The sequence below is a fragment of the Tachyglossus aculeatus genome, chromosome 11, assembly GCF_015852505.1.
Source record: "Tachyglossus aculeatus isolate mTacAcu1 chromosome 11, mTacAcu1.pri, whole genome shotgun sequence".
NCBI lineage: Eukaryota > Metazoa > Chordata > Mammalia > Monotremata > Tachyglossidae > Tachyglossus > Tachyglossus aculeatus.
Genome location: NC_052076.1, coordinates 2515183 through 2525867, shown reverse-complemented (window position 1 = coordinate 2525867; position 10685 = coordinate 2515183). Strand labels below are relative to the sequence as shown.

Below are 10685 nucleotides of genomic sequence, written 5' to 3'. Positions count from 1 at the left end.
TACTATCCTATTTATTTTGTTAATGATGTGCATCTATATATATATCTGTGTACATATATGTGTATATGTTTGTACATCTTTATTACTCTATTTTACTTGTACATATTCTATTTTATTTTAATTTGTTTTGTCTATCTCAAAACATTAACAAAATAAAATAAATAGAATAAATATGTACAATAAATAGAATAAGTATGTACAAATAGAATAAACATATTTACCATCCTATTTGGTTAATGATGTGCATCTATATATATATCTGTGTATATATATATGTACATATGTTTGTACATATTTATTACTCTATTTTACTTGTACATATTCATTCTATTTATTTTGTTTTGTTAATGTGTTTTGTTTTGTTGTCTGTCTCCCCCTTCTAGACTGTGAACCCGCTGTTGGGTAGGGACCGTCTCTAGATGTTGCTAACTTGTACTTCCCAAGCGCTTAGTACAGTGCTCTGCACACAGCGCTCAATAAATACGATTGAATGAATGAATGAATCTAGCTTTATTTCTATTTATTCTGACGACTTACCCATCCACAGGTTTTCTTTTGTTGTCTATCTCCTCCTTCCAGTCTGTGAGCCCGTTGTTGGGTAGGGACCGTCTCTAGATGTTGCCAACTTGTAATAATAATGATGGCATTTATTAAGCGCTTACTATGGGCAAAGCACTGTTCTAAAGTGCTGGAGAGCTTACAAGGTGATCAGGTTGTCCCACTCGGGGCTCACAGTCTTAATCCCCATTTTACAAATGAGTTAACTGAGGCACAGAGAAGTTAAGTGACTTGACCAAAGTCACACAGCTGACAATTGGCGGAGCTGGGATTTGAACCCATGACCTCTGACTCCATAAGCCCGTGCTCTTTCCACTAAGCCATGCTGTTATACTTCCCAAGCGCTTAGTACAGTGCTCTGCACACAGTAAGCGCTCAATAAATACGATTGAATGAATGAACCCCAGCGCTCAGAACTGTACTTGACATGTAATAAAAGCTTAGCAAGTACCGTCATTATTATTATTACTAAGCTTTGTGATCAGCGCCCGGGAATAATAATAATAGTAATGGTATTTAAGCGCTTACTATGTGCAAAGCACTGTTCTAAGCGCTGGGGGGATACAAGATGATCAGGTTGTCCTACGTGGGGCTCACCGTCTTCATCCCCATTTTACAGATGAGGGAACTGAGGCACAGAGAAGTTAAGTGGCTTACCCAAGGTCACACAGCTGATGTGTCGGAGTCAGGATTCGAACCCATGACCTGGAAAATACCGGGTAAATCGAACACAGCCCCTGGCCCAACAAGTAGTGAATCCCCCTTGAATAGATGCTGAAACAAGCCCAGAGGATCGATCAGTCATATTTGCTGAGTGCTTACTGTGTGCAGAGCACTGTACTACTACTACTAATAATAATTTTGGTATTTGTTAAGCGCTTACTATGTGCAAAGCACTGTTCTAAGCGCTGGGGAGGATACAAGGTGATCAGGTTGTCCCATGTGGGGCTCACAATCTTCATCCCCATTTTACAGATGAGGGAACTGAGGCCCAGAGAAGCGAAGTGACCTGCCCAAAGGCACACAGCTACTAAGCATTTGAAAGAGTAAAGTACAACAGAGGTGTAATCTTGTTCCCTACCCACAGCAAGCTTACAGTCTAGAGAAGTTAAGCAGCTTGTCCAGGGTCATACAGAAGGCAAGGCTAAGCCTGGGATTAATAGTAATAATAATAGTGGTATTCATTAAGGGCTATTCATTCATTCATTCGATCGTATTCATTCATTCAATCGTATTTATTGAGCATTTACTGTATGCAGAGCACTGTACTAAGCGCTTGGGAAGTACAGTTGGCAGCATATTGGCTACAAGTTGGCTATGTGCCAGGCTCCCCCTTCTAGACTGTGAGCCCACTGTTGGGTAGGATCTGTCTCTATATGTTGCCAACTTGTATTTCCCAAGCGCTTACTACAATGCTCTGCACACAGTAAGCGCTCAATAAATACGATTGAATGAATGAATCATCATCATCATCATCATCATGAATGAATGAAGTGTAGGGGTAGATGCAAGGTAATTGGGTTGGACACAGTCCCTGTCGCACCTCGGGCTCACAGTCTTAATCCCCAATTTCCAGATGAGGTAACTGAGGCCCAGAGAAGTGAAGCGACTTGCCCAAGGTCACACAGCAGACACGTGGCGGAGCGGGGATTAGAATCCGGGTCCTTCCGACTCCCAAGCCCGGGCTGTAGCCACTAAGCCACGCTGGTGACCTGACTCCCAGTGTTGTGCCCTTTCCTATCCTGCCCCTCCACTTCCCGGGCCTGGCGGGGCAGAGTGCCTTACCAGGCGGGGCTATGTGCTGGAGGCCGGGGGGCATCCTTTAAGGGGGCATCCCTGAGTGTCAGGGGCCATCTGGGCCGGGGGGACGATAACGGGAGGGCAGCGGGTTCCTCTGAGGGCGGCAATAACAGCCCTTTCCTCGCTCCATAGTTACAGGGCAGCACCATCCGGCCGATCCTTTGGCCATGTTCTCCGAGCAGGCGGCCCGGAAGGCCGGCACGCTGTTGGCTCCGCCGTCAACCAAGTCGTCCACCTTTGCCCGCGAGACCGTCACCACCTACACCAACTCGTCCCAGCCTTTCCGGCTGGGGGAGCGCAGCTTCAGCCGGCAGTATGCCCACATCTACGCCACCCGCCTCACCCACATGACACCCCTGTTGGTGAACCGGGCACGGCAGCGCTGGGGTGAGTGCCCGCCCAGGGTGACGTGCCCAGAGTGTCTAGAATCAGTTTCTCATCATCATCATCATCATCAATCGTATTTATTGAGCGCTTACTGTGTGCAGAGCGCTGTACTAAGCGCTTGGGAAGTACAAGTTGGCGACATATAGAGACAGTCCCTACCCAACAGTGGGCTCACAGTCTAAAAGTTTCTCCCCAGCAGACACATCACATCTCACCCAGGAGCAGTTCCACTCGCTGTGGAGTTTCCTAATCCGTGGGCCAGGTTTTATCTTGGCTGGACTCCCGCTCGGTCCCTGCCTTCTCATTTTGAAAGGGGAGAGGGTGAGAGTTAGGAGCTGGATCGCCCTGTAATAATAATAATAATAATAATGGCATTTATTAAGCGCTTACTATGTGCAAAGCACTCTTCTAAGCGCTGGGGAGGTTACAAGGTGATCAGGTTGTCCCCCGAGGGGCTCACAGTCCTAACCCCCGTTTTACAGATGAGGTAACCGAGACACAGAGAAGTTAAGTGACTTGCCCAGAGTCACACAGCTGACAACCGGCGGAGCCGGGATTTGAACCCATGACCCCCGACTCCAAAGCCCGCGCTCTCTCCACTGAGCCACGCTGCTTCACGCTGCCCTGTAGAATGAGTGGGTTTTAAGGGCCGAATTTGGATCTTGGCAGAAACTCCGGTCTGGTCGGAGTGGTAGTGGTATTTATTGAGCCCTTACTGTGTGCCAAACACTGTAGTAAGCGCTCGAGGGAGTCCAATCCAACAGAGTTGGTGGTTATGTTCCTTGTCCATAAGGAACTTACAGTCTCGATGGGGAGACTGACATTAAAATGAATTACGGATATGGACATAAATGCTGTGGGAGAGAAGGTGGGGTGACTAGCAAGTGCTCAAGGGGAACAGATCCAAGTGCAGAGGTGATGCAGGAAGGAAGAGGGAGTTGGGGAGATAAGACAGCACCAGATGTCTTTTCTAGACTGTCAACTCATTGTGGGCAGGAAATGCATCTGTTTATTGTTGTGTTGTACTGTCCTGAGCACTTAGTACAGTGCTCTGCACACAGTAAGCGTTCAGTAAATGCGATTGAATGAACTAGGGGCGAGGGGGTCAATTACCATCTTCAATCAGTAGTATTCATTCAGTGTTTACTGGTTGCAAAGCATAGTATTACATGCGTGGGGAGATTACAGTAGGGATGGTAGACGTGGTCCTGTCCTCAAGGAGTTTACAATCTAGAGGGGGAGACAGACACTAAAATCACTGACCAATTGGAGGATGAAGGATAAGTGGATCTGCAGAAGAGTGAGTGCGTAAATAATTAGGTACGTGAGGCAGTATGTAGTCGGTCAGTTAATCTTTGGTATTCAGTGCTTACTGTGTAAGGAGGACTGTATTAAGCATTCGAAGGAGGACAATACAACAGAGTTGGTGCATGTTCTCTGCTCACAGCGAGCTTAGAGTCTAGTTGGGGGAAAGAGACGTTAAAGTAATGCCAGGGATTGTGAGTTCAGAAGTGTGTAGGTAGCTCAGAAGTGCTCAGGTTGGGGAGAGGAGGAAACAATTAGGGAAGACTTCTTGGAGGAGAGGTGATTTGAGCAGGGTTTGTAAGATGGGGATAGTGGATGTGAATGGGGAAGGAAGTTCCAGGCGGGAGAGACGAGGGAATCAGTCAGAGAAGCACCGTGATCTAGTGGGAAGAATGCGGGACTGGGAGTTAGAAGGACCTGGGTTCTCATCCCGGCTCTGCCAAGTGCTTGCTGGGTGTGGGCTTCAGAGACAGAGTGGGGTGGTGTCAAAATTAGGTGGAGGAAAGGATTTGGGAAGGAAGATGAGTTCAGTTGTTGACACAATGAGCTTGCCTTGTCGGCAGGCTATCCACGCAGAGGTGTCTTGAAGGGCAGAGGAAATACAAGATAGTGGAGGTGAGACATCAGGTTGTCCAGGTTAATAATAATAGTAATGGGAATCAGGTTGGACTAGTCCTTGACCCACCTGGGGCTCACAGTCTTAATCCCCACTTTACAGATGAGGTAACTGAGGCCCAGAGAAATGAAGTGACTTACCCAAGATCGCGCAGCAGACGTGGCAGAGCCGGAATTAGAATCCGTGTTCTTTAACTCCCAGGCCCACGCTCTTTCCACTAGTCCATGCTGATCCGGTAGTAGTTGAAAGTGAAGGAGCGGATGGACTCCCCAAGGAAGTGAGTTAGACATTGAGGCAGAGGAAGAGCCGGACAAGAGACCGAGAAGGAGTGGCCAGAGAGCAAGAGAACAAGAACCCAAGGAAAAGTGGGTCAAAGAAACCAAGGTTCAGTTGTATCTCCAGGACAAGGAGGTGGTCCAAGCCAGCTGACAGGTCAAAGACGGTTTGGGCTTGGCAGAGTTTTGGGGGTTTTTTAATGGTATTTTTTAAGTGCTTACTTTGTGCCAGGCACTGTACTAAGTGCTGGGGTAGATATAGTGTCATGCATTTATTCATTTGTATTTACTGAGTACTAACTGTGTGCAGAGCACTGTACTAAGCACTTGGGGAAGTACAGTATAACAATAAGCAGACACATTCCCTGCCCACAATGAGGTCATGGTCTAGAGGGGAAGACACTCCAATATAAGTAAATAATTTACAGATATGTACATAAGTGCTGTGGGGCTGGGAGTGGGGGATGAATAAAGGAAGCAAGTCAGGGTGGCGCAGAGGGAGTGGGAAAAGAGGAAAGGGGGACTTAGGGAAGGTCTCTTGGAGGAGATGTGCCTTCAATAAGGCTTTGAACGGGGGGAGAGTAATCGTCTGTCGGATTTTAGGCGGGAGGGCGTTCCAGGCCAGAGGGAGGATGGGGGCGAGGGGCCGGGGGAGAGATAGATGAGATGGAGGTACAGTGAGAAGATTAGCATTAGAGAAGCGAAGTGTGTGGACTGAGTTGTAGTAGGAGAGTAGCGAGGTAAGGTAGGGGGCAAGGTGTTGAAGTGCTTCAGTTTCTGTTTGATGCTGTGGTGGATGGGCAACCACTGGAGTTGCTAAAGGTTAGCGAGGTAAGGTAGGGGGCAAGGTGTTGAAGTGCTTCAGTTTCTGGTTGATGCTGAGGTGGATGGGCAACCACTGGAATTCCTAAAGGTTAGCGAGGTAAGGTAGGGGGCAAGGTGTTGAAGTCCTTCAGTTTCTGTTTGATGCTGAGGTGGATGGGCAACCACTGCAGTTCCTAAAGGAATGGAGAAACACGTCCTGAAGTTAATCAGCTTGGATGCAGTCCCTGTCCCACATGGAGCTAAGAATCTTAATCCCCATTTTACAGGTGAGGTAACTGAGTCTCTGAGCAGTGAAGTGACTTACCCAAGATCACACAGCAGACAAGCGGCAGAGCGGGATTAAAACCCAGGCCCTTCTGACTCTCAGGCCCGCGCTCTATCCGTTAGGCCACGCTGCTTCTTGGACACGGCAAGAAACTGGTGTCGGTTGGTGACCCGGGAGAGGCCTATCTTAGTGGCGTGAAGGGAATGGAAGCTGCATCATAGAGGGACAAGGAAGGAGTTGGATGAGGGGAAGAAGAGGCAGCCGGGCGATACAGCCCGTTCCAGGAACTTGGCTAAGAATGGGAATAGGGAGTCTGGTCCTTCCTCTCCGGGGCATAGCGTTCCTCGGTGCCGCTAGAAGGCCCCAGGGCCGGCAGCATCTCTATTCCTTCCCCTTCTGCTGCCCCAAATTGTCCTGGGCCAGGTCCTTTCCTCCCAAACTCAACCTGAGCAAAGCCCCCCACCCTGCCCACCCCCACCCCTTCTTCTCTTCCCCTGCCATGGGGTGACCAGTCATCTGGTTTTCAACTGGGTCCAAGTCAATACCGGACACCCTTTGTTGAGGTATTTTTATTTTTAGCATCTAGCCTCCCTTTGCCGTGGCCTGGACCCTGTGCCGATACCGGGCACCCTTAGTTGAGGTATTTTTATTTGCGGCATCCGGCCTCCCTTTGCCGTGGTTCGGACCCTGCGCCAGGCTCGATCTGGGCCCGAGAGGGGCAGATGGGAGGGTCAGGGTCCCCTCGAGCAGACTGCCACAAAACGGTGCCCCGATGTCGTCGCCGCGCTGGCGGGGCAGCGGGCGTGAGGTCCGTGGATTTTTGAGGAAGCGGCCTCCATCCCAACTAGCGTTGACCTGTCTGTTGTCCCCGTAGGCAGCGGGGTGAGCGTGAGGAAGCTGTGCGAGCTGCGGCCGGGAGAGGAGTGCTGCGTGGTGGGGACCCTCTACAAGGCCATGCAGCTGCAGCCGTCCATCCTGCGGGAGATCAGCGAGGAGGTATTTTTTTTTTACTCTATTTATTTTATTTGTACATATCTGTTCTATTTATTTTATTTTGTTAGTATGTTTGGTTTTGTTCTCTGTCTCCCCCTTTTAGACTGTGAGCCCACTGTTGGGTAGGGACTGTCTCTATATGTCGCCAATTTGGACTTCCCAAGCGCTTAGTACAGTGCTCTGCACATAGCGCTCAATAAATACGATTGATGAGGAGGAGGTAGGGGCCCCGCCCGAGGGAGGGTGGAGATTTGCAGAGCCTGGCTGCTCGGGGGCGGGGGGGGGGGTCTCCTCGGAAGCCCGTCCCCTGAAGCTCTGTCCCCGCCCCCGTCTCGTGCCAGCACAACCTGTTGCCCCAGCCTACCCGCACCAAGTACGTGCACCCGGACGACGAGCTGATCCTGGAGGACGAGCTGCAGCGCATCAAGCTGGAGGGCTCCATCGACGTGTCTCGGCTGGTGACGGGTACCTGGGCGATCCGCGGGGAGGTGCCCACCAGGGTAGGGGTGGGCTATGGACTGGCCCCTCCTGCCAGTGTCCCTGAGCCGGGGTCCACGGGGATCCCGGCTCCGTTGACTTGGCAGCGGTTGGCGACTGCCCCCCGGGTGCTCTGGCCCTCGGGAAATAACCATAATAATAATTACGATACTTGTTTAGCGCTTACTCCGTGCCAAACTCTGTTCTAAGCGCTGGGGTAGATAGAAGCTAATAATAATAATAATGGCATTTGTTAAGCGCTTACTTTGTGCAAAGCACTGTTCTAAGCTGCTGGGGGGATACAAGGTGATCAGGCCGCCCCACCTGGGGCTCACAGTCATCATCCCCATTTTACAGGTGAGGTAACTGAGGCTCCCGAGAAGTGAAGTGACTTGCCCAAGGTCACACAGTTGGACACAGTCCCTGCCCCACATGGGGATCACAGTCTTAATTCCCATTTTACAGATGAGGTAACTGAGGCCCAGGGAAGTGAAGTGACTTGCCCAAGGTCACACAGCAGACAAATGGCAGAGCAGAATTAGAACCCCAGTCCTTCTGACTCCCAGACCCCTGGTCTATAATAATAATAATGGCATTTATTAAGCACTGACTATGTGCCAAGCACTGTTCTAAGCACTGGGGAGGTTACAAGGTGATCAGGTTGTCCCACGGGGGGCTCACGTTAATCCCCATTTTACAGGTGAGGGAACTGAGGCCCAGAGAAGTGAAGTGACTTGCCCAGAGTCACCCAGCTGACAATTGGCGGAGGCGGGATTTGAACCCATGACCTCTGACTCCAAAGCCCGGGCTCTTTCCACTGAGCCACGCTGCTTCTCACTGGGGAGTCAGTCAGGGCGGGGGGCGGGGGCGTCACTGGTGACTGGGTCTCCAGGGCTCCAGTCTTCCTGGGCCTGACGCCGCCCGCCCGCCTCGGCTCCCCAGGGACCGTTCTGGCCGTGCGGGGCTCGGTGAAGGATGACGGGAAGTTCCTGGTGAAGGAACACTGCTTCGCAGACCTGCCGCCCCAGAAGCCCCCGGCGCCCCCGGACACGGACAGGTGAGGGCCCGGGGATCCGGCGGACCCCATGGGCATCACCATCCTGGTTCTGGGCAGACCCTGCCTCGCCCTGATGTGAGCTGCTGGAGGGAGGGAAGCAGGGAAGGAAGGAGCCCCTCCTCCTCCCCTCCCTCCTCCTCCAGCCTGGGCCGCCTGCCAAGGACCCACCAGCATTCTGGTGCCCCTTGGCTGGCAGAACCCCTTCCGACCCAGGCACGACTGGGTCTCAGTGGGCCTCCGGGCGCCTCGTCCTTGCAGGTTTGTGCTGCTGGTGTCCGGGCTGGGCCTGGGTGGGGGCGGCGGCGAGAGCCTGCTGGGCACCCAGCTGCTGGTGGATGTGGTGACCGGGCAGCTGGGGGACGAAGGGGAGCAGAGCTGTGCCGCCCACATCTCCCGCGTCATCCTCGCGGGCAACCTGCTCAGCCAGATCACCCAGAACCGAGACTCCATCACCAAGGTAACGGCGGCGCGGGCCCCCGGGGCCCCGGCGCGACCGGAGGGGGCTTTGGTCCTGAGGACCTGAGGGAGCCTTCTGTCCCCGTAGGCCAAGTACCTGACGAAGAAGGCCCAGGCCGCCAGTGTGGAAGCCATCAAGATGCTGGATGAGATCCTGCTGCAGCTGAGCGTGAGAGTCCTTGGCCGGGGCTGGAGCTGGAGGGCTGCTGGGGACCCCCTGAGGGAGGGTTGGGGGCCTTGGATTCATGCTTCTGTTCTGCCCTTGCCAGGCCTCGGTGCCCGTGGACGTCATGCCAGGCGAATTCGACCCAACCAACTTCACCCTGCCCCAACAGCCGCTGCACCCGTGCATGTTCCCGCTGGCCACTGCTTACTCCACTCTGCAGCTGGTCACCAACCCCTACCAGGCGACCATTGATGGAGTCAGGTAGCCCCGGCTCCCCTACCCGCCTTGGGCCCCGGGACCCTAGTCTGGGAAGCCGGGAGAGGTTGAAATGGGCGGTAGGATAGGCCCGGCCTCCTGTTGGGGTAGGCGGGGACCCCTGCAGGAGTCTGGATCGGTGGTCCAGGGGAGCGGTGCCCCCACTCCACATCGGGGCCCAGCACGCGTTCTGCCTTACAGCTTCCTGGGGACGTCGGGTCAGAACGTGAGCGACATTTTCCGCTACAGCAGCATGGAGGACCACCTGGAGATCCTGGAGTGGACGCTGCGCGTTGGCCACATCAGCCCCACGGCCCCCGACACCCTCGGTAATGGCCCCCGTGGGCAGGGCAGGGGCGGGTGGGGACTCGTTGCCCCCTGGCATCTCGCAACGGCCCAGGCCGACAGCCCGAACGGAGCCTGGGGTCTCTCTGGCCAACAGGGGCACCCCGGGGCAGGCCAGAGCCCCCGGCTCCTGCCCCGTCTGTGCCTTCATTACCCATGGACCCTCTTCCCAGGCTGCTACCCGTTCTACAAGTCAGATCCGTTCATCGTCCCCATGTGCCCCCACGTCTACTTCTGCGGCAACACGCCCACCTTCCGCTGCAAGGTGATCCAAGGTCAGTATCCCGCTCGGACCGCCGCTGCAGGCAGGGTCAGGCTGTGGTCAGGGAAGGGGTGACCACACACACTCACCCATCCCATGGGCTTGGTTTTCCTGCTCGGGCAGCCAGCCCCGAGCCCCCACCCCTTCCATGGAGGTGCCGGGGGATTCGCGGAGAGCAGCCCACGGGAGGACTCTGAGGATGTGAGCGTTGGCGGGTCGGAGGGGCTGGGACTGGCAGGGGCAGGGCTGTGCCCCTTCCTGGTTGTGCCCGTTCTGGGCTGGACGGGGCCAGATGTAGGACCCTCCCAGATCCCCGCTGTGGTGTCTCCAGGCCCCGAGGGTCAGAGAGTGCTGCTGGTGGCCGTGCCCGACTTCAGCACTACCCAGACCGCCTGCCTGGTGAACCTGCGCACCCTCGACTGCCAGCCCATCAGCTTCTCTGGCTTCGGGGCCGAGGACGATGACGGTCCGGGAGGAACCCGGGACCCTGGGTCCTGAGCCGGCCGCCGAGCGGAGCCCAGGGAGGTGGGGGCGCGGACTCGGGGCCTGAGAGCCACAAGTGACCCAGGGTTTTGAGGACTTACGGCTGCTGGCGCCACTGTGAATAAAGGAGGTGTACAGTCTGACCCGAGCCACCCTTCCT

At 53.9% G+C, this 10685-nt stretch overlaps 1 protein-coding gene across 1 annotated transcript; it reads left to right on the top strand.

The window, feature by feature from the left end:
• The first annotated feature begins 2496 nt into the window (after positions 1–2496).
• Positions 2497–10663, top strand: POLD2 (DNA polymerase delta 2, accessory subunit). The gene is made up of 10 exons (XM_038753885.1): positions 2497–2745; positions 6906–7027; positions 7366–7489; positions 8444–8558; positions 8817–9015; positions 9103–9183; positions 9284–9441; positions 9637–9764; positions 9954–10055; positions 10374–10663. The coding sequence occupies exons 1-10, from the start codon at positions 2526–2528 to the stop codon at positions 10538–10540; spliced, it is 1416 nt and encodes a 471-aa protein (XP_038609813.1). The 5' UTR covers positions 2497–2525; the 3' UTR covers positions 10541–10663.
• Positions 10664–10685: the final 22 nt, after the last annotated feature.

Bases quoted from the DNA above. Each gene is read 5' to 3' on its own strand.
- POLD2 (XM_038753885.1), top strand. From the start codon at position 2,526: ATGTTCTCCGAGCAGGCGGCCCGGAAGGCCGGCACGCTGTTGGCTCCG. The intron at 7,490-8,443 runs GTACCTGGGCGA...TCGGCTCCCCAG, and splicing joins CGTGTCTCGGCTGGTGACGG to GGACCGTTCTGGCCGTGCGG. The intron at 9,765-9,953 runs GTAATGGCCCCC...CCCTCTTCCCAG, and splicing joins CACGGCCCCCGACACCCTCG to GCTGCTACCCGTTCTACAAG.